The 23,420-nt window shown below is 49.9% G+C and overlaps 1 protein-coding gene across 1 annotated transcript in view; it reads left to right on the top strand.

Annotated features, from left to right (window-relative positions):
• HS6ST2 (heparan sulfate 6-O-sulfotransferase 2) overlaps positions 1-13,844 on the top strand; it is a 136,342-nt gene extending 122,498 nt beyond the window's left edge. The window contains exon 2 of the mRNA XM_055727699.1: positions 10,882-13,844. Coding sequence (XP_055583674.1) covers positions 10,882-11,584 — 703 coding nt within the window. The 3' untranslated portion in view covers positions 11,585-13,844. The remainder of the gene's footprint in view (positions 1-10,881) is intronic.
• The last annotated feature ends 9,576 nt before the right edge of the window (positions 13,845-23,420 follow it).

The raw sequence follows: 23,420 nt of genomic DNA, 5'->3' as shown, positions 1-23,420 counted from the left end.
AAGGAGTTGGGAGGCACGTTACTGTGATTCAGGCAGCAATTAGGAAATTGCAATGAGTGCTCAGGAAATACGATAAATCACAACTTCTAAATACATATTCATACGTTCATAAAAAAGACAAATGTATGTGTCAAGCTGAGACAGGAACCCTCTGCACCCTCTTGCTTCCAGATTATATTAACAACAAACCTTGCAAGTGAAGGGCACAGGGTTCAGTAACCTTCTGCTGCACGTGCACCAGCTGACGTGCACCCTTTGGGCGGCTGGTGGGTGGCAGGACGGCTGCCCACAGCCCCAGGGGACATCGGGCACGTTCGGTGTGGCAGCCCCTGTCTCGTGTTTCCTCTTCTGTGCTGCTCCGTGCAGCCGTGCGTTCAGCTCGTGCCCTCCGCTTGCACGCCCAGGGCACAGCAGAGGCTGCCTGAAGTATCGGTTTTATTAAATTATTAAAAGTTATTTTCAACTGGTCAGAGAGTATGCGGCTTAGCGCGTTTCAGATATAGCTAAAATGTATATGGATAAAAGGATAATGCTTTTTTCTGTAATACTAAATATATGCTTTTTATAAACAAGAACCTGGATTGTTTTTGGTTTAGAATATGATAAATATTTTAGCGTCATTATTCTGGCTCCATAAGCGCAATGAAAATGTTAGCCTTGGCATATCAATCGTACTTTACAGATGACTGTAATTTCCTGAATGTCAAAACTCCAAATTTTTCTACTAAGCAAACTTTTTGGTGGCAAAATAGATTGACTCCATAATATATCACTGTGTGCAAGAAAAAATGAAATCTTTATGTACTGTATTATGAATCAATGAGGCATTAAGATTCTTGGAAGGGTGAGTGGACTCTGGAAAATGAAAAACTGCCACTATTCCCTCTCTGTAAACCGCTGCTTATGGAGTGTAGGCTTTGCAAACCTCTATCTTTGCTGCCGCAGAAATATCAGTTACAAGTTGAAACCAGTTCCTGCAACGGCATTTCGATAGGGTAAATACTGTTGTAAATATCTGATTTATAGCAACATCCTGTGGTTATTCACCAGCACTTTTGCAGTGGCTTCCTTTTCGCGTCGGGAGGTCTGCTGTGTTTTTTAATGAATCTGGAAGAGCCCTGCGAATGGGGAGGTGCCGTACCACGCCTGGAAGATGCTGCATGCCGCAGCTCCGGGGGACAGGGGCGGTTCCTCATGCTGGGAGTAGGAAGGTACTCCTGGTACTCTGTGGGCTTCAGAGCTTGATTTTTCAAAGGAGATCGCTCACACCTTGACTTTTCCTAGTGTGTATTAAGGGCGAAATTCAGCTCAGCGTCCTGTTTTGTAAAGGATCGTCGCCCTTAGCAGTAAAGGCGCTTTCCAAAGCCAAGACCTTGCTTGCTGCCGAGGCTAGCATCACAAGTCCAGCATCACCCGTACTGCCGCGCGTCATCTCGCAAGGAGGAGGCATGGCATACTCTTACACTGATGCTCCTCTGCCACCTTCTCTCTCTCCTTTCCTTGTGTTTTACCTCCCGTGTGCAGCTCAGGGGTCTCGGCACCCCTGCTGCCCTCCACCCAGATGCCTCTATCATTTAATTAAGCTAACAAGGTGGGAAACTTTGCTGCTCTGCTTAGGTTGTGCTCAGAGACGGGTGTTTCCAAAGGGCAGTTCAGTCCTTTTCCAGCAGGTCAGATGAGTGGGATGGGGCTGGGCCCCTCTGCCCAGCTTTGCCACCCTTTCCCATGCCAGACTCCGGGGTGGTGGTGGCAGCGGCGGTGGAGTCAGGGCTGGCTCCAGCGGCTGAGTCACTCTTCTGTTTGCAGAGTCTAAAAATGGAAACTTGCTTCTCGATTTTTTATGCACCACTAAAAAAAAAAAAATAAGTAAAAAAGGCTACTGTTCTTGCTGAATTGGTTGTGAGCAAGGGTATCCTGCAGAGATCTTAATAATACAGGCAATTATGAAATTAATACCACTCTGGCGAATCTGCAGGGCAGCTCTCCCCTCCGCAGGCAATGCTGTGGACAATTAGTTCGTGAGTGAGGGTAGCTGGGAGCATGGGCGGGTGTGAGGCTGCATTTTTTACTTATTTAAAGCCTTATTTTCATTATCTTTGTGTGCGTGTGCCATGCCTGGACATACATGAACATGTACCTTGAGCTGCAAAATCTTAAATTACTGCCTTCCTCTGCGCCTGAGATGCTTCTCTTTTGCAGATCTTTCCTATTTGATAATTTCATGGGCAATGATGGGCTGGTGTAATTGCCATTCTTGCAAAATCCAGCTCCTTTTAATGGGTTCCTTTGGCACTTTTCTCCTGCTGCCGTTACTGTGGGTAGGCTGCTGGCTTCCTACCCCCACCATTAGTGTTTCTAGACAAAACATCTCTGTGATTCATTGGGTGCTGATAGAAGTGAAAACATAATGATTACTTAGAGGAAATGTAAATTTACATTTGCTAACGGCTTTAATTCACAGTTCTGAAATACTTATCTCCTTTCCTCCTCCCAGGCCCTTGCTCTGAGCTAATGCATGATTCTCCTGTGCCACCCTGAGTCCTGGAGTAAAGGGATACAGTCCTCATGCTTGTAGTTTTGCCCACTGCTGCAGAGAAAAGCAACGTTTGTTGTTGTTCCTCCTCCTCTTCTCCATCCCCATAATCTTTAAACTTCACTTCTTCAATGAAGAAGTCGTTTGTTCCTCTAGATTTTGCTGTACTTTGAATTTTGGATGGAGCGGAGCAGGAAGTTTAGGTTCATTGAATTGCTTGAATGAAGGGGGGTCTGTTAGGAGCAAGTAGGAGCCAGCCCTGGCTCTGTTTGCTCGGCAGGAGCTGCACTGAGGCCCTTGGGGAGAGGAGAAGGGGAGCAGACCTGCTCCGATAACCCTGCTGCGTGCTCACCTCCTCGCAAGCACCCCGACTTTAGCAGGGGAGGACCTGGCGCGGGCAGCCGGACTGCAGATCCGGGGCGTGGAGGCAGCCTGGGGAGTGCAGCAGGCCCCCTTTTCCCTCTTCTGCTGCAAGATGGGGCCCATTGCCCTTGTCTGTGGGGCTGGGAGGCCTGGGAGCAGAGAGGAGTGCTGCGGGAAGCCCATGGGCGATGCTTCTTGGCTGCTGCCGTTGCCATCCACATCACTGCTGCAAAGCATCTGGGACCAATCTGGAGTAGATGCGAACATTTGATTCCCAGCGCTGCGTCAGTGAGCTTGCCAAATATTTTGGCCTCGTCTCTGCGAGCTGTGCTGTGGGAGCAGCTCTCGGCAGGGAAGAGGTATTCCCATTTCGGGGGGGGTTCCAAGCACGCATGGTTGAGGCAGGAGATGCTGTCACCAGGATGCTCACCCTTGTCCTTTTAATTGTGTCTCTAGGTGACAAAGTTCGTTAAGAGTCAGGATGAGTCACAGTATTAAATGAACATTTTGCCTCTCTCTGAGCAATCTCCAAACAGATGCCTGCCTCCAACAAACAAGGCAGCAGGGGTATTTCTCTTGGAGGAACAATTTGCGGTATTAGCAAATCAAATTCTCAGTGGGCTGCTCTTGATGGGAATTAACCTCACCTACTGGGAGCAAAGCACTCCCGGCGCCTGGCGTGGCGTAATTGAGTTTGACTTCTCGTAGAGACGTGGTGGGGCTGATTGATCGGTGGGGAGACCCTCTGCCAAAGGTTAAAATCCGTTGGCAGCTTTGGAGCTGTGCAGGGAGGGTTTCTAAGAGCAGAGCAAGAAATGTGAGCCTCACGCCATTCACGCTTCTGACCTTCCATCATCGTCCGCGACTTTGCTGTCGAATTATCCCAAGCAGGGACGTTTCATGAGCGGTGTGGGGCAAGCGAGGAGTGCAGGAGCCTGCTGGTGGCAGAGTTCCAGTTCGCTGCTGGAAGTGGTGGAGGAGAAGGGGGTGGGATCTCGGACCCCTGCCTGTGGCCACCATGTAGGAGCATCTTCCTCTGGTTGGATGAGCTGTGCGAGAGAAGTTGCTGTCTCAAAACAAACCCGGGATTGTTCAGCTTTTAAAAGAATGAGTATGTGACTACTCTTCTATAAATGAGCTCGGTGGATTTTTATTCAGTGGCATGAGTGCTTTACGTGGAGGGTGGGAAGGACACCGATCATCCTTGTGCTGCTCACTGATTCTGGTGATTGTGCATTGTTTCTGGTGCCGAAGCACCAACCCTATGATTATTTTTCTTTTTTCAGTAGCTCAGTTCTTAATTCTTTGCATCATATGCAGAATCTCTGCTGCAGCATTTTGGTTTGTTTTATTTGCTTTTGTCCTGGTTTCAGCTGGGATGGACTTAATTATCTTCTTAGGAGCTAGTGCGGTGCTGTGTTTGGGCTTTGATGTGAGACTTTTCAGTTCCTCAGGCCTTGCTAGCAAAAAGACTGGAGGGGCACGAGGAATTGGGAGGGGACACAGCCAGGTCAGCTGAGCCGAACTAGACAAGGAGGTATTCCACACCCTGGGACATCGTGCCTGCTGCCCAGGGGGTTGGCTGGGACAGGCGGGATCATTTCTGGGGGACTGGTGGGGCATCAGTCGGTGGGTGGTGAGCAGTTGCATTGTGCACCACATGTTCCTTTCTTCCTTTCCCTCTGGATTTTATTCTTTCCCTTCCCCTTTTCATTATAACTGTTGTTGTCATCATTGTTATTATTGTTCTTTCGTTTTTATTCTGTTTCAATTATTAAATGGTTCTTATCTCAACCCTCGAGTTTTACATTCCTTTCTAATTCTCCTCCACATCCCTCGGGGTGAGGGGGGAGTGAGCAAGCAGCTGTGTTGTACTTAATTACCAGCCAGGGTTAAACCGTGGCAGCTTTTCTGCTGGATGTGGTACATATCTGGTCCATCCCTTTGCTCCTGCCCCTTCAAAGGGAACTTTCCTTTCAAAATGTCCATCTTCACCTGGAGCATAACTTGGTTTCACACTGCCCCGTTAGTCTACCACAAAGTCCATGGACTGGGGGAGAAAAATCCCCCAGAACAGAAAACATTCCCAAAATTCCCTTCCTAGCCCATCTGCAGCTTCAAACCATCCTAGCCAGGCTTGCCATCTGGATGAGCTTGACCTAGATACAAACCGGTGTACTTGAGCCAGCTTAAAGGGTAGCTTTAGTTTTGCTGGGTGAATGGGACTGCCTCAGTTCATTCCCTGGAAATCGTAGCTCTGCTTCCTCAGCCCTGTGCTAAAGCTGTGTTTTCCTGGGTTAGGCACTGTCTAGGAGGGAGGCTGGGATGTTCCCAGGGCTGCGGTGCTCCCAGTGCAAAGGCTGTAAGGTTTCTCACCCTCTGTAGCCTACGGAGCCCTTCTTGCTGCAGCTTCACATCTCAGCAGAAATGGGAAAAGGTCACTCGGTCCCTCACCTACTGATCCATACACTAATGGATGTAATGGTGAGTGGATGTTTAGCTTTCAGCTCCCCTCTCCCGATCCTCGCCTCATAGCTCCATCAAGCTGGGCTCGGGTTTCCAGGCTGCAGGCATGGCAGCTGCCAGTGTCTGACCTCCAGCCTTCCTCTGCCTCAACACGCAATTAAACAGCACGGCAGCCTCTGTCCTCTGGCAGGAATCCATCCTTCTTGGCCTTGGCTCCAGCGGGAGTTTCGACCTGATGGGGCTCAGACGTGCCGTGTTGAAGCCAACCCTAGTTGTGGTCCTCGTGGAAATGGTACCAGTTTGGACCCCACAGCAGTTGCTTAGAGCCTCACCACTGGGGTCAAGGTGCCCTGGGAGCACATACAAGAGTTAAAGCTTCTAAACAAGAGTTTACCAGTGAGCCCTTTGCTGCCAGCACGCAGCCCACTGCTGTCGGACCCTCGGGATGGTTGCTCAGCTGCTGAGGGTCCATTTTGCCAGGCCTCTTGTGGCAGAGGTGCTTGGGCACAGCAAAGGGAGCTGCAAACCTTCCCCCCGCGCTCCAGCCGCAGGCTTGGCCGTAACCCCTTCTCTCTGCATCGCCTGGGTTGTTGCTGCCTTGCAGTCCTGCTTTGCATAGCCGGGACGGTTGGGTTGGGGTGAGATGTACTCTTCCTTTGGGAGGTTCTGACCCATTTTGATGCTTAAGCAAAGTCATCCCTTCCTCGCCCCCTTTCAGCAGAGCAGCTCTGCCTGCGATGATCCTGCTGAGCACCACGGCATGGGTGGCTGCATACCGCTTCCCTGGCAGTTCCTCCAGGCTCTGAAGTCTCTGGCTTTACTCAGTGCTGTCATCCCCTGGGGTTTTGCACCTCCCCACTTCGACTTCAATTTATTTTTTTTCTTTAATGTTGCTTTTAGAAGCTTGCTGCAAGGATGCTTTTAAAAAAAAAAAAAATCATTAGATTGCAAAAAAAGGATTCTCATCAGCCCCTGTGCTGGGCAGAGGTGGGGAAGGGGCTGGCACAGATGCGCTATGTGACCACAGAATTATCCTTCAAAGCAAGCAGATGGCTCAGTCTCAATAAGCGCCTTAGAGAAATTCATGGAGGTCTTTGAGGTTTCAGTTTGCTTTGTATTTTCTCCAGGGGCTGTGCAGGAAGGAGAAAGGGGGCTGCTTTGGGCTGAGGAACTGGACAGCTGAAGGAAGGTCTGTCCAGTGACAGCACACGTTTCTTGGTCCGTTTCAACAAAAAACATCAAGTCTTGGCAAAAGTCATCTCATAGCAAAAATGTCAGGCAGGGACATGCTCCCGTGCAGGATCTCTGGGATGCTAACATGTGGTAGCGGTGTTTGTGCAGAAGGAAGAGGATGGAGCACCTTCCTGACCATGCAGGCTATTAAAGTGCCCTGGGACTGGCTGCGGGGCATTTGCGTGGCAGCACCACCGCCCCAGAGACGGTGCCTGTGCTTGGTCAGTCAGAGGAGCTACGGTTCTGGCCCATGGGTGAAGCTTGGCCTTCCTGGCACCACAGTGATGCTGGGACACGTGGCAGCTGGCGTGCCAGGAGGACGCAGTGTGAGAGCTGGCACTGCTGTGGCTGTGGGGGGGCCGAGCAGACCTCTCCTCTCTTCCATCCCTGGCTTCCAGCCGATCACCCTGCTTGTCTCTGCCGTTTTCCCATTTTCCTTGTCCCACCTATGGGTAGAAGAGTCAGAGCACTGAGAAAGGCCAGCTTTCACACCACAGCATGCGATGTGAGCCATTAGCTGGGCGTTTATCTGAGGGAAGCTTTTGACCTTTCCTGAGCTTCTCTGCAGTGATGGGTCATGTGCAAATAATTCACGGCTCCCCAAAATGCTCTGGCGTCATCCCTGCAGTGATGTGATAAGCAGAGTGGGTGATGCAGCACGGGGGAGTAAACTCAGCATTGTGGGACTCTTAGTCCTCGCATTCCTCAGGGAATAGCTGTGTGCAGTTGAGATACCAAAAGCAAGCGGCTATCACACCATCTCGAATTCCTGATGGCTCCAGGGTCAACCTACTTTCTCAGTTGCCCATGAGCTCCTTTTGTTCTCTGCTTCACAGGCATCCAGCTCAACTTTATTAGAAACCCCTTGTTTCTGACGCGTGCGGCTCTTTAAGTTGGAGGGATGATTCACAGTAAAGTTTGAGCTCTATCTGCGAACATGTTGTCTCAGGCTCTGAAGCACAAGCTTCAAGGAATGGGCAAGAGCGCAACACCCCCTTGTTAAGAGAGCAGAAAGAACAAGCTGTTACGTACAGAGCTAAAAATAATTGCAAACCTTTGAGTCTTCCTCCCAGTTGCAGCAGAAGGATGCTCTAAGCGCTGATGGCCAAATCCATCTCTGGCCTGGCTCTGACTTGATGTTGCATTAAAGCTTTTGTGACCATTCGAAGCTCAGTTCAGATAAACGCAGAGCAGCGCAGCGCAGCTGCTTGTCTGGAGCTGCTGTGATTTCTAACTTGGATGAGAGTGGCTTTAGGCAAACTCAAAAGCTGGTGTTCCCCAAAGGGACAGCACCTTTTTTTGTAGCGTTTTAAGAGGGAAACTTAAGAAGGGGAGGAGTGCACAAAATAGCTGAGATTTGCCCAGCAGCTGGCACAACATCTCTCTGTAAGTCGTGTCTTGAAAGCAGGATTCATCTGGGAAATAATAACGTGGTATAAATAACATCCATGAGCCTGTTTGCAGGGAGCCGTGTTCAGGCCGGGTAGGATTTGGGCTCTTTCCGGGGCATCCCATAAGCATCGCTGCTGATGGGCTGGCTTCCTGAGCGTGGGGTGCTGGAGGGAGCCCTGGCACCTCCACGCTCACTGCAGGGTTTGATGAGCATCTTTATTCAGTGTCCTCTCCACAGTCTCCCTCGACGGCGATGGAGATATCTGCCCGATGAGGCTGCCAGCCACCTGGGGTGAGGGTGATCCGTTACAACGCCGTTTCTTCCACCAACATACAAGTTTTTATTCATCCTTTTGTTTTTACAACAGCAGCCAAGGGAGGCACTTTGTCACCACCTGTGACCAAAGAGCACGAAGGGAGAGCAGCCGAGGAGTTTGAACTATAATAAAATGCTCGCTGTATTGATCTTGGCTCAGGATTTGTTTCCCTTCTTGCATTAACTCCCCATCGATTTCTGTGATGACCTTAGAGCGTACGGTTTGGTTGGCCGGCACCACCCCCGTGCCTGCACCCCGCTCCCCTCCCAGCCTCGCCAGACTGCTGACGGGCCAGGTGGTACAAGGTGCTCGGGGTGAGCAGAGCTTTGCTTTTGCCTCCTCGGTCATAGAGGCTGGTTGCTCTAGGTTAGTTACTGTAGTTAGCATAGGGGTTAGTGCTATATGGCACTAACTTGTTATTGCTTGAGGGATGGATCATTATGTTAGTGCATCATCCCAAGAAACTAGATCCGAGAGTGTAGGAGACCTGGCAGGAGTCAAAGAAGGAGCTTGGGTTTGCCCTGGAGATGCTCCATTCCTCCGTGTCAGGGACCTCGACAAGGCTGTGGTGGTGTTGCACCAAAGGAGCCCACCGCTCAGGTGTGACCAGGGACAGCTCTTGCCTGCCGGGGTGGCTGCTTGGCGTGCTGGTACTGGTGGAAAGCCCTGTCACTTTGCCAGGTTGGGTCCTCCAGTGCTGCCAGAGACCTGCTGACATGAGGCAGAGCAAAACTCTTCCCCTCTTTGCAAGGGACAGCATGAGGTTTGTTGCTGCTGCTCCAGGTGCATGACATAAAAGCGAGCTTTGTCTTTGCTCCCTCTGAACTCCAAGTCCCACTGTGAAATTGTTTAATGGCACTTTTGGGAGCAAGGACCATCCTGGGGGTCACGGAGGGGGCTTTGGCTCCCTTTGCCTGTGTGAATCTGTGGCCAAAGCCTTGGAGTCGGGGGGCAGCAGCAGAGCCCAGGTGAGCGTGGGGACGGTGGCAGCGCTGATCGCAGTGTCCAGCTCTCTGAGGTGCCATTGTGTCCAGCTGCTGATGCTGTACTGGGCTCCTTGGCTTTATTTGGTTTTGCGAGTTTGTTGTATTTTCTACTTACTTAAATATTTATGAGCTTGGGTGCTCTAAATGGGAAGAGGAATGGCGACTCCCCAGGTTTCCTTTCCCCCGTTGGACACTTTGGTGCTTACGATTCGCTTTTTAGTCCAGCCAGAGACAATTTTCTGTAAAACATTGACATCTAGTGGCTTTTCTGCTGAAGGAAACGATAGGGAACAAAAGATTGGCTGCGGGGTGGCCAGTTGTGATGCCACTTGGAAAAGCAAATGACTGTCCTTTCTCCTCCTTACCCAGCACCGAGGACAAGGCAATCACACCCGGGGGCTCAGGGCTCCGGGGCACACAGTCCTCAGCGTCCTCAGCGTCCTCAGCATCCTCGTCCTGGAGGAGCGCCCTTCCCTGGCAGGACAGTTTGCTTGTTGAGCTACTTGAATTCCATCTAGTGAAGCGGATGGCTGGTACCCTGACAGTGTACCTCCAGCATCATCGCTGAGGTCATGGTCATATTAAAGGCGGCACAAAGAGCTCGGGGTGTATGGCTTCAGGCTGCCGACACTGGAACGCATGGTGTTTGAGGGTGGATGTTAGTGTGTGACCCAGGGTGATCTCTTAAAACTATACATTCAGTTGAGCTTGCAGCCTCTCCAGCTGGCGGCGTGACGGGGTTCCCTGCGGCAGCGTGTCCCCTGCGTGTGCCACTGTCATGTTGCTCCAAACCAAAGCCAGCACCCCCTTTGGAAATGTTTTCTTTTACAAAATGCTGTAACGCATCCTTTAATTTCCTGTTACTCACTTATCTCTCCTCTCTCATCATTGTAGTCCTGTATCAGGTGAAGGCAAGAGTATAAAACGAGATTTGCATGGGTGTTTCAGAGATCCTCATTTCAGTGCAAGTGTGTTGGGGCTCCTGGGCACATCCCGTTTATCTGGCCTGTGAAAGGAAATGTTTTGTAGAAAATGTCTTCTTCATAGGTGTAACGCTGCTCTGGGGCTTGTGCAGCTGAGACCCACAGCTGCTCGTCAGGAAATGTAGCACAAGCAGCTTTTTGCAAACTACAGAAACTTGTCAGTGCAGCTCTGTTGTACAAGGAAAATAAAAAATCCAGAGCTACCTGTGCCCTGTTTGGGTCGGGGCTTACGTCCTGGGACATACTTTGGTTATTCTCCCAAGGTCTGGGGAGAGCATCAGTTGAGGCACCAACCAGCCGCAGCATGTTGCCCCAGGAGCAGCCCAGCACAGAGGGAAATCTTGGGTTCCCTCCTGCTTCTGCAGAGGCAAAACCCATTAGGCAGAGGCAGATGTGTGCAGGTGGATGCAACCCTTTGTGCTCCCCCCGGGGGGGTTGTTCAGCTGTCCTTCACCCTGCCGAGGTGAGCGTGCAGAGGAGCACTCTGCAGCAGGGCTCCTGAAAGCCTCTTAAGTGCATCTCCAAGTTCCTATTGATTTTCAACGTTAATGCGCCGTGTGCTGGAGACGCACGGGACTAAACGCTCTTCCTTCCTCTCCCCTTGGCAGGAATTTCTACTATATCACCATCCTGCGTGACCCCGTCTCCCGATACCTGAGCGAATGGCGCCACGTCCAGCGAGGAGCAACGTGGAAGGCGTCCCTGCACGTCTGCGATGGCCGGTCCCCGACCACCGAGGAGCTGCCCAGCTGCTACACGGGGGACGACTGGTCGGGCTGCTCCCTGCAGGAGTTCATGGATTGCCCCTACAACCTCGCCAACAACCGCCAGGTCCGCATGCTCTCCGACCTCAGCCTGGTGGGTTGCTACAACCTGTCGGTCATGCCCGAGGAGCAGAGAAATAAGGTTCTGCTGGACAGTGCCAAGGAGAACCTGAAGCGGATGGCCTTCTTCGGCCTGACCGAATTCCAGCGGAAGACTCAGTATCTCTTTGAGAAGACTTTCAACATGAACTTCATCTCGCCGTTCACACAGTACAATAGCACAAGGGCCTCCAGCGTGGAGATAGACGGGCAGACTCAGCAGCGCATCGAGGCCCTCAATTTTTTAGACATGGAATTGTACGATTATGCAAAAGACCTGTTTTTGCAGCGGTACCAGTACATGAGGCAGAAGGAGCACCAGGAAGCGCGGCGGAAACGCCAGGAGCAGCGCAAGATCCTGAGGGCGAAGCAAGCGCACCTGAGAGAGCAGGGAGAGAACAGCTCCAGCACTGACTACATAGGGAATGTGGAGCGGTGGCGGCGGTAGGGGAGGGGGGGGGGGGGGCTCGCCAGGCGCTGAGAAGGGAGCAGAACCCAACCTAACCTGCAAATCGAAGATGACTGAGCAGTCCAAACAAATTGGCTTCTCAAGGGTTTGAAGCAAAAAGAGGTTAAAATGTTGCCTTTGCAGTTGCCTTTGCAGTAAATGTTGTACTGTACGTGGGACACTTAATCTTAGCGTGTAATTAAATTGTCCTTTTTAGGTTTGTTGGATTATTTATGAAATACAGGAGCCAAGTAGGCTCATCGGAAATGGTTGCTTGGACGTTTATTTAAAAGAAAAGAAAAAAAAAGATATCCTTAAATTAGTTATGAGTACAAAATGGGATGCTGGAAAATGTTTATGATGCTCGGCTGAGATCTATCTGGGAAGCAAACTCATTTCCTAATAACGAGCATTTAGCATACTCTCACAATACAGTATATGAGCAAAACCTTTTCCCTTTGATTTTATCTTAATTTTATTTTAATAATGTGTTTTCAAGGGCACCGACTGCTTATGATATTTACCAAGTTAATGAATGGACGATGAAGGGAACAATAAAGGTCTAGAAAAAATACTGACTAGTTTTATGTATAATATTGGCTTTTAAAAGGAATAGAAGTAATTTCTCTAGTTATATAAATATTTAAAGTTTTAAACTTTTTCTACCTACTGCTGTTTAGAGTTTTAAGCTTGGTCTATCTCATATTAAAATAAAAATAAAAAAAGACATACATACTTTTCTGAACTCGATGCTAATGTTAAAGACACTGTTTCTAGAGTTTTTCAGGGCAGTATGATTTTAATCATTCTGGAAAACTTACAGCACATTGTCATGTTTGTTTCATAAAACCTTTTCCAAATTATAATCCTGTGACAGTGTCTCACTTTAAGTCTTTCTTACCCATTAGAATACATAATGCTGAATTTATCATTCCTTAATAATTGGTGGTATTAACTAGATGAAATTATGTTGCGGATATTTGTGTAGTGTCTTTAAAACGTCATAAAACTCTCTAATCCCAGCAATATTATGAAGAGAATTGCTCAATGGAAGAAGTAGATTTTCACTTGAATTAGGATTTACTTCCAGTAAATCTTTGCTACACCAGATAAGAACAGGGCTCTTTTTTTTTTTTTTCTTTTTTTTTTTTTTTCCCCTCTACACTCTTGAGCCCTTCTTAGCGATGACAGATGGGTGATGACTAAAAATGACGGAAAACAGTTTTATCATAGCCATAGTTATACAGGATGGGCCGGTTGCGTGGTGCACAGGGATGCAGGAGCTTGCTCCCAAGCAGGCTTTGCTGGGGCTCAGGGTGCGGAGCTGCACTGGGCTCCCCCGCAGCCCTTCGGCCTTGCTGAGATTGACAGGGAGAGGAGACGGGGCAGGAGGTGCAAGGGGCTCCTATAAATCTCTATGCAAAAAAAAAAAAAAAAAAAACAAACCTCTGCAAGGCTTGGGCTATACATTCAGCAAGTTCAGAAATTTTGTATGTAGCCTGCAACGCTCCCAAGCTTGGCACTGAGCGGCTATCTCGGGGCGGGTGCGTGGTGATGGAGGCACCCGAAAAGGTCCCAGCGTACACAATGCTTACCAGGCTCACTTGCACTGTTGCCTTTCGCCTGTAATATTCTATACACCAAGAGGGCAGGGGGGCATCAAACGGGGCAGAAGGCTTTAAAAACATCTTACGGCTCCACGCCTAACTTATCTGAAAGTTGTTTTACATCCAGTGTTGCATTGCAACCCGGGGGGCAGCGATCCTGCCGGGGGCAGGCAGAGAGCAAAGCAGCAGCAAACCAATACCCTGCATTAGCAGCTTGGAGAAGAGAATAACTTCATGTACAGCATTATTATTTTTTTTTTTTTTAATGAGAACTGCAGTTGCCAATATGATGTCTCGGTTGTATTTTGGTTTTTAGGGGGGAAAATAATTCGCTCTTAAAACTGAAAGGCACTGCTGTAAACAGGACTTAACTGTGGGCGAGCTGGGGGGCCTGTTGCAGAAGGTGCGTTTTGTTTTTATGCTGTGGTGTGCATGGTTTACAAAGACTAGTTGCATTTTCTTTGTGTATACTGTTTATTGTATATAGGGGATGTACGAATATAAGGATACCATTTTGTCATAACCATATCAAATTCTACTGATTTCCACTGTAGACGCTGTCTTATTGTGTAGATTTACAGGCCGATCCACTGACTTTGATTGTGTAATTTAACAATAGAACTGATAAATAAAATTTAACTACAGTCTTCTGATTTTCATGTGATTATTTCTTTATCTGATGACGTGTTGGGAATTGTGCAGTTCAGAATGAATGGAAATTTCAACATGAATGAAATAGCAGTTGACAGGCAAGTATATGAGTTTAAAATCATGGCTTTTCTGAAGTGTGTTTAAACTACAGCTTTCAAGGGCAGAGCCACTTTGGACGTTCTCTGGTTCAGGAGTTACTGCAGAGGTTTTGGCTGCTTTTCTGAGCGGTCCTCAGGAAAAAAAAAAAAAAAAAAAAGGCTGTGGTTTCTGGTCATTTCAAATATGATTGCAATGGTCTGCAACATTAAGAGATTCTTTCTGTGTGTGTACATGTGTACATATATGTGTATGATCGTTTTTGTTGCTTTACGTGATACCCTCCATTTTTGCTCCAGGTGGCTCTGGAGGATGCTGCCTAGCCACTGACTTCCAGTACATCCTGCTGTATCCCGCCCAGGGATGCTGGAAACCACAAAAAACTAAACCAGAATTTTATGCAAAAGCAGGTGAGAATGAATTGAGCCTAATGCCCCAGATCAACAAGAAAAGATGCTTTTTTCCAGTTTGGATGGAGGCACTTTTTTCTTGGTGGCTATAAAAGATGGGGCTCGCAGGACTTGCAGTGGGGTGGTAGACCCGGAGGTGTCTGTAGATGACTTTGCCTTGACCCAGTCCAGTTCCCACGTGACAACAGAGGTGCCCTTCCTCCTGCAAGTACCTACAGGGGCATCTTACCCCTGCAAGGCTTTTTGAGTTCACCAGGAGCAGGGAATGGAGAGAACTGCCAGCAAATCTGCATTTGACTGATATGGTCTTATATACAGGTCTATTAGCACACTGAGAGCTGCCAGTGGAGCTGCTAATGGGACAGGAGTCATGCAAGATGCTTTCCTGCAACTAAAAAAGCACCTGGCAATGAAGTCTGGCATAAAAGCAGTCGGGGTTACTTTTTGAGAGGAGTACTTTGGCAGTTGAGAAAACTTTTACTGCTGGTGAGGAAGGAGGGGGGGTGGGGGGAGGGAATTGTTTGGACAGGCAAACTTCAGAACCTGAGGAACCCCAGCAGTGAGTCGAGTAGCACTCAAGCCCTCCAGTAAGTTTTGAAAAGCATGGACACACGTTAAAAAAACTCTTCTGAGCACTGAGATGTCTCAAATTCCCACCAGGCAGGGATGTCAGCACCGATGCTGCCAGCGTCAGCCCAGGGCAGTTGGCGTGGAGCCAAGGGCCGCTTTGGAGACGGAGGTGTGTGGCACTAACAGGTCATGTTAAGGGGAAGGGGTTGGTTCATTTCGGCCTCCGGAGGCTGATCGCTGTGAAATCTGCATGGCCTTGCAAAGTGCCGTATGTGGGGCTAGTAGCTGGGGACTAAAAACTTTCCTAAAGGGTGCCTGGTGCATAAGGGTTGTCGGAATCAGCCCAGCTGATTTTTGTCAGTGAACTTTGCAACCTTTATGTAACGTATCTTATATTTTACTATGCCGTAATACATGCTTTCTTCCAATTATGTTGGGTTTGAGTAAAAATGAACTAATAGGCTTTTTCATGCAATTTTAAAAAATTTGCATGTTATCTGAACTGATCAGAGCCATGAATAAGACCTGACAGATACCAGTGCAATTGCCTTTTCAGCTCATGACATCACTGAGGGAAGGAGAAGAAAAACTGATACACCTCCTCTCTTAAATTTCAGCCAGAAATAATCAGATAATTAAGGGAACCTGCCAAACTAGTGCAAACACCTTCAGCTGCAGACACAGGCTGGTCCATACTCTCCTGGGGAGGCACAGAGAGCAGCTCCGGTAGAGAGGTCATCTGTATGGAGACATCTTCCGCAGGAGAAATATCTTCTAAGCAGGTGATAGATGTAAAACTTTCACTTACTAAAAATATCCCTGTCTGAAGCATTTGGGTGGAGCTGAGGGCGGTTCGGTTCTTTCTGGACCCTGCTGGGGTGGCAGCCCGTGGGAGGAGGAAAGCGGAGGGTTCTTCCCACCACGTGCGGGAATGAGGATGCTGGGATGGGGGAGTTGGGATCTCCTGCCTCCAAAGGTAGATGGAGCAATGGCAAACCAAGTCGTGAGCCAAACAAAGGTGGGATCTGAGCTCTGGAGGGAGCCAGCATCGTCTGTCCGTCCCACCCCATGGCCAGCCGTGGCTCCTGTGCCTGGGGAGGAACAGCCTGCACAAAACCTTCCTGGGCAAGTAGCACAGCATCTGAATTCCTTACCTATGAAATTCAATTCTGAATTTCCTAAAGCAATCTCCCTGTTCCACCAGCCTCATCAGGGAAGAGCGTAATTTCATTTAATCCATTTCTTGAGTTCAGAGTCAACTGCATTGCCATCATGCTAATATCGCTGCTCTGCTATCTCTAGAGATGGAGTGACGAGTTTAGACCTGAAATCGAATTTGGCTCTAAGCTTCTCGAGGATCTATCAGCCAAATTACCCATGGTCTCTACCCAGAAGCTTTGTCATGCAGTTTAGCTCTGTGAGGATGCATTAGGCTGGGCAGGTGAGGTTATATCGCTTTTTGTTTGGGAAGCAATGAAATGCTGAAACAATATATATGCAAAGCAATCAAAATATTTATAGTGAGGGCTGAGTGTTCATTTTCAGGACAATACAACTACGGCCTTTTGGTATTCTCAGCTTTTTGAATTTGTATCTTCCCTTGTATGACTGCAAATAAGGTTTTCACTTGCAAGGATGTTCACAAGCAGTTGTTGACATAAACCTCTACATAAAGTATATAAACTATATATAAGCTATAGAGGTTTATGTCAAATATGTGTATTTTCTGATGGGCATTCATGGACAGAGGGCTGCAAACGACTCCTGGCACAACATTCACTTGAGCCCTCGTTCTGCTAATGAGGTGTCTCTCAGCTCCACAGCATAAAATTGGTGGCCAGTGGCACAACAGCCGTTTTGCAAGTGAATAGTAAATTTTCTGGTAAATGAAGTCTGGGAATGATGAGAGCTATAGTGAAAAGGGATGACTTCAAGGGATATTTAGGCCAAATGAAAGGTGGCATTTCAGAACAGCTCTCTTTTTGAGGTGTGCAGCTTACACTTCTATTATTGTTCCTCTTTGAAGTTACCTTCTTGTTACAAGATACTATCTTTGCATTGTACAATTTGTACAATTTACTTAAATTGTAAAGGCAATGTGTAATGAGTTCAAATGATCCACGAGCTGAATTAAATCTTTAATTTCAGGTCAAATTGTTCAGCTCAGCCTGGGATGGACATGTTGTGACCTTTCCCTTTCAAAAAGCCCTACAAATGTAAGCTGGGGGTTTTTGGGTGGGCCGCAGCTGAGTATGAGCCCTGCAGCAGGTTCCAGGAGAAGGAAGGTTGCTCCAGCTTTTCCGGCGGGGTCTCCACTCCTGTCCCCGCAGCTGGAGCTGCTGCTGTGTGGCTGCAAAGGGGTTGCAGAGCCTCGAGGGCTCGCTCTCCCCCTTTGCAGTGGGTGCCTGGTGCTGGGTATAGCAACAGCTCTGTAACGTTGGTTACTAATACTAGGTGAAGCACACAGAAAGTGTTACTTTGTGTGATATAAACAGGTGGGTAGGGGGGTTTTGCCCACACAGGAGATGTGTACTCCACAGGGGGGAACCGGGAATTTCCCCTCTGGGCATGGCAAGCTGGGAAGCGTATTAATAGACATCATTACATTAGAATAATTGCTGTGGAATCAGCAAGCGCGTACATAATCTTTAATGCCTGGGAAATCTCACACAGTTTCAAAATAATTAAAAGTGGGATTAATCTAGATGCCAGACAACGCCTGCCTAATTACTAATGAATAAAGCTGTCTGAATGGCTGCAGCACCCTCAGTAGCATCAGCTGCTCCAGCACTTTGAAGTCAATCCCCTATTAACGTGGGACCGGGCAGGGGCCCATCCCCGCAGGCTGGGGCTGTCTGGAGGTCAGGGCTGGCTGCTGCCCGGCCGTGGCACCCGGGATGCTCTGGGGAGATGCTGCTGTGGGGCTGGGGGTGTGGGGTGTATCAGCCATGGGGCTCTGGGACCAGCCGGTCCCTCCTGGAGCATCTGCATTTCTGCAGATGTGATCTGCATGTAGGTGGTGAGCTGGCCCCAGGACCGCCCTGCGGCAGGGATTCTGGGGTAAAGGGGCGCAGAAAGCGGTTACGTGGCTAGGTGAGGAACGTCAGCTGGGCAGGGGTCCTCAGCACCTCTAAGCAGCAGGACCCACGTACAAAAGTGCCCACTGGGAAGATGATCTGTCCCCATGCCTTGAGCAGCACTGTTTTGCAGACCTGACTTTCATATGTCACCTTTTGATTCCTTTAAAAAATAAATCAGCAACACTGGGAAGAGTCTGCAGCCCTATGGAGCCTCTACATCCCAAACAGATATTCCCATCCCCGAGCCCTGCACAACCCCAAAATCCATGTGGCTTTTGCTGTTGCAGTATTGTGCCGATGCTCACCGTGGCAGCAGGGATTTACTGCAGTGTCTGTACTCAGGCAGGTGGCAGCGGCCGGTGCGATGGCTGTAACTAATGCAGCCACACACCAGCCCACGCCACCGACGCATGTCCCAAACCACGGCAGGGAAAAGCCTGGCTGCAGCGTGCCCTGCTCCGAGCACAGCAGCCAGGCTGGCTGTAGCTGCTGGTTGCCCACATCTCGCAGCCTGGGTCAGGCAGGGTCCTCTGCTCCCAGCGGGCAGCTTCGTGGTCCAATGAGGCTGTAAGTACACAAAGAACCAAAGTCCTCCCCGCGGGGAAGGTGCTGCGATGCACGTCCCAGCTGAGCCCCATGACCCTGGGAACGTGCCGGCATGGCTGGGGCACGCTGGCTGTGTGTCAGGGTCAGGATGGCCATGGTGCCAGTGGGTAGAAGCCACCACATAGCGATTGTCCCCACATACCGCTGTCTGGTGCCCAGTGCGCCCTATGGTTGTGCCCCCTAGAGCTGTTTGCGGAGACCAGCCACAGATTTACGGTCATTACTGGGATTTTTGTATTCTCTGGAGAGCTGCCACACCTGGAATAACTTCCTGCTGCTTGGGTTGAAGGAATGTTAGAAACGCCCCTTTCCTCTGTTCCCAGTGCTGTGGGTGCAGTGATGCTGGGAGGATAACCTGTGCTGCTACTGGGATATGCATTTGCTGCTGCCATTGCTCCGTTTGTTGTAATCCTTAGAGGTTTTTTATGGGCATGTGTTTATTTTGATTCAGTAGAAGAATATGCTATCTGCCACCCCGATCAAGATGGGCTAATTGCTCAGGTGGACAGATGAATGCAACGAGCAGGTCCCTCGGGCTCGAGGGTGGCTCTGAGACCCCTGTCTCCCTTTGGCTAATCCACCATCACTGTCTTTCAAATGGCAGCTCCTTTCATTTCCAAATACGTGCAGATGAAAGAGAGTTAACTGGCAAACAACTTTCTCTGATCTCTCTTTACTAGCAGCTCTTTCCCCCTGGAGAGATCGGTGGTAGGTGTTGGAAAAAGGTGTTTAATATCAGGTCAAAATTGTTCATGCTGAGGTTTCACAAGCAACACTGTCCTCCCTGCAATGGGCACCGCAGGTGCCGCTTGCGTTGCAAATCCCCCGACATCCCCAGAGTGAAGGAACACGCTGTGCTTTTGCAAATAAGCAGCTCCTGAGGTGCTGGGGCTAGTGAAGCTTTGTTTTTTTCGAAGACATTATTTGTTACCATCAGTTTGGGAGCTGCAGCTGGCGCTGTGCAGCTCAGGCTAATTGCACCGGGGCTCCCTGGGGCACATCCTGTGCAGGCAGCAGCGGTGGCCCCATGTCACATCCATCCCGCCTCTGCCAAGTTCAGGGCTGCCTTTTTGCCATCGAGGAGCTGGTCTCATCACCAGCACGGCAGCCAGCTTGGGCAGCCAAGAAGTGGGGTGCTCCAGGGGGTGAGCGTTGGGCTGGCAGAAGGGATGGGGCTGGAGGGGGGCTGGAGCTGGGGTGGGAAGCTGCCCGTCCTCTCTGGGAAGCACCGGGCAGCGGGGGGGGCAGTGCAGGCCAGCATTTCACCCCAATTGAAGAACATAAAGCTGAAATTGATGCTGTGCAAAATTAATGGGGCCACATTGTTTATTTATATGTATAAAAATTACAGGTGCTTCCTGGGAGTAATGAAGTGTGAATAAAAAGCAACGATATGCTAGATTTTTAAAATACAGGAAAATATATTCTTACAGTACAAATGGTGGGGAGGGAATCACAAAACTTTCCCTCGGGTCCTGAGCTCCAGCGTCTGAGTTTTCATGTGGAAGATTCCCACCTGGAGGTGGCCCAGGTGGTGCCAGGTACCATCAGGCATCCCAACAGCCGGTGTAGTGCCTGCTCCATCCTGGGCAGGCATCTAAGCCAAGAGGTGGCACAGGGGTGGTGATTGCCAAGAGGAACGGTGGGGAGCTCTTCCCCTTGCCCTTACTGATGGTAACAAAAGACGTTTTTGAAAAAAACAAAGCTTCACTAGCCCCAGCACCTCAGGAGCTGCTTATTTGCAAAAGCACAGTGTGTTCCTTCACCCTGGGGGTGTCGGGGGATTTGCGATGTGAGCAGTACCTGTGGTGCCCATTGCAGGGAGGACAGTGCTGCCGAAGAGTTCGGGATGTGACCGTCGCCTTGGAAAACACTACAGGTTGGTGAGCCACGAGCACGCTGTTCCCCTCCTTGGAGGGGCGCGCATGGGAGCAGGGACCCCTCAGCTGCTGGTGCAGAGTGGTGACACTGGGACTGCTCAGGGCAGGTGAGGGGGGGCACAGAGAAGGACGGTGTCTGTGGTGGGGCTTTGGCACTGCCCCTCTGCCCTGCCATGTTTTGGGATTGCTCGTGGGGTCCTTCGGCGGCGCAGCCTGGTGCCGTGCTGGATCCCGCCTAGGGATGCCCCATGTACCATGCTGTGCACCAGTAACGCTGGCTGCTGGGGCCGAGTTGGCGTGCCAGGGTGCCGCTGCCAGCCCCAAAGCAGGCAGAGTGGGCAAGGTTTGCAACAGCAGCTTTCACAGCGGCAAGAACGGAGCTGTTCCCTTCCACTGTGTCCTCAAGCTCCGTCGTGGAGAGAACACAAATTAAAATTAATGACGGCCTGCCTTCCTCCGGTGCCCTTCAGAGCACGTTACGCACTGCAGCTGCCTGGCTGCGGCGTGCGTGGGGCTGGCGCTGCAGGGATGCCGTGGTGCTGCTGACTCACGAGCCGCCGTGCAGCTTCCCCTCGCCACCCGGGCACACTATTGCAATGTTTGCTTATTTTATTATTTTTTTTTTCTTCTCCTTTTTATGGCTTTGCTGAGAAAATGCTGCAGCAGCATCAGTGCATGCGAAGCACTGCCTGCAGAATTTTAACTCCCTCCCAGGGCCTTTCGGGATGTCACTGCCAGTCTGGAGGGAGTCGTGCTGGCTCTTTGTCAAACATCACATTGATTTTAAAATTACTTTGATGGTTCTTTAAGGCAGTGCACTTTTTCTGGCCCTCTGCTTTTGTCAAAGCTGATCTCTCTCTTTTCCCGGTGGCAGGGCAGAGGGGCGGCATTATCTGGTTTGGCTGCATTGATTTTCTGGGAGCAGCAGGTCAGATTTTGGATGGGGAGAGAGAGATCAGAACTGAAATGTCTGACTCTCAGTTTTCTCCCAGCAGCGCTCAGCTCTTGAGCAGGATAGGACTCACTGAACACGCTCTGTCAGTACAGTTTTTCCTCCCAAGCCACCTGGGTGGTGGATGAGATACTGCTGCCTGGTTTAGAGATTTATATGGCACGGACCATGAGCTGTGATAAAGGGGGACTGGTGCCCACTAGCTCCTGCCTGCTAGTTCCTTGCCGAATCTGGCAGCCCATGCCCTAAATCCTAACCCCTGACAAGCCCATTTGACCTGGCTGCTTTTCCGTCACTTCTGTACAAATATGAAAGGCAAACCAAAGACTGCAGAAGCAACACTAGAAATTGAGATCTAAAGGTGACTCATCCTGTCACCTTCTGCAGGCTGCAGAACAGCTTTTCCTTGAGGATAAATACAATCTCTATATCTGTACACTCAGCTGTTAATACTGTAAATGAAATACAATGTTTTTCAGATTACTGAATCATTACTGTCAGTAGAACAAGCAGCTCAAGCAGGCTGCCAAGGCAGGAGATGAAAGAAATCATGAATTTTATGTTACTGGTTCAAGCACAAATTTTGAACGCTGGCGATTAACTGCTGGAACAAGCCACTGAGGGGAGCAGGGGGTTCTCCGGTTCCTGCTGTCTCCAGATGAAGGCTGGCTGCCGTTCTGCAAGGGGTGCTTTGCCAGACAAAGTTGTACTTGGTGTAAGTGCAACCAGCTGAACCGTGGTGGGAGGCCCCCCCATGCAGGGGTCCAGTGGAGATGATCTAATCATCTCAGCCACCCTTAACGGTTGTGACATGCTCTTAAAAAAGATCTTGCTGTTAATACAATTTTGAATATTTATGGATCGGTTCATTCTGACCCTTTAAAGAAATATCTTCCAGGTGGCACCAGCCACTGGGCTCGTGATGCTGTCCCCTGTGCCGCCAGGGATGCTGCAATACACTGCCTGCCTGCATCCCCTGCAGCGTGCAGCAGAATGCGGGGGGGGGGGGGGGGGGGGGGGGGGGGGGGCATTCTGTGTACACCGAACAGCCTCTCCCAGAAGGGAAAAGCAGGCATAAAGAGGCACAGCACCTTGCTGGAAAGGCCCCAGGGTGGATGGGAGGCTGCTCTGAGGGTGACAGCACGGCAAAACTGCTTTTCGCCAGTCATCTGCAAAAACAAGCTCTCCCACACTGCAACCAGTTGATCATTCTGTGTATTGCTTGTGTGCAGCAGGTCACAACAGAGGACGTTGCTCCTCACTGCAGTTCATCCCCATCTCTGACCCTGGCAGCGCTCATCTCCCTCACAGACCTTGCAAGGGGGTTCAGGCGCTCCCTGCACTTGCAGAGCTCTGTAGCTCCAATCCTGGGAACTAGAGTGGTTGCTAGTTAAAGGGATACACCTTGGATTTTCTCAAGCAAAAGATTGGAGTATGACTTGTTTGTTTTGCTTTATTCATGGTCAGCCTGGCTCCTTAAGGAAGGGCCCAGCATCCAGGGGAGCAAACAAGATGCAGCCAGGACGAGGGGACCTATCTAGCACATCTCAAGGGTGACTTGCTTGGTGACGCCTCAGAGGAGGGACCATTTCTCAGGTCCCCAAAGCCAAGGATGCCCCCTGCCATAGGCTGTTGTGTGAGGAAGATTCTGCTGCTCATCAGGGGGCTGAATATTTGATGCTCCCTTCCCCTGCCAAGGAGCGGAGATGCCTGGGCATCTCATCACGCCCCAGGCTGCTCGCTGCCCACTGCCTCTGCCAGGACCTCTGTCCTCAGGGGCGAAGTCTCCCCTCCTGAGCCCCATCTGAGCTCCAGGGTGGAGGTCAGAGCTCGGAGGTGCTGAGCATTGGACGTGGGTCCTTCAGTCAGGCAGTGGAGAGGGTGAGCTGGCACTGGCACATTATTTATTTGAAGTCATGACGGACCCACTCTTTCTAGTACAGTCATGTTTTTGGCCTTAGAATAAATGCAAAGATTAAAAGTG

The sequence above is a fragment of the Falco cherrug genome, chromosome 15 (genome assembly GCF_023634085.1).
Source record: "Falco cherrug isolate bFalChe1 chromosome 15, bFalChe1.pri, whole genome shotgun sequence".
Lineage (NCBI taxonomy): Eukaryota > Metazoa > Chordata > Aves > Falconiformes > Falconidae > Falco > Falco cherrug.
Note: the sequence above shows the minus strand (reverse complement) of the source record. Positions and strands in the feature narration are given on the sequence as shown.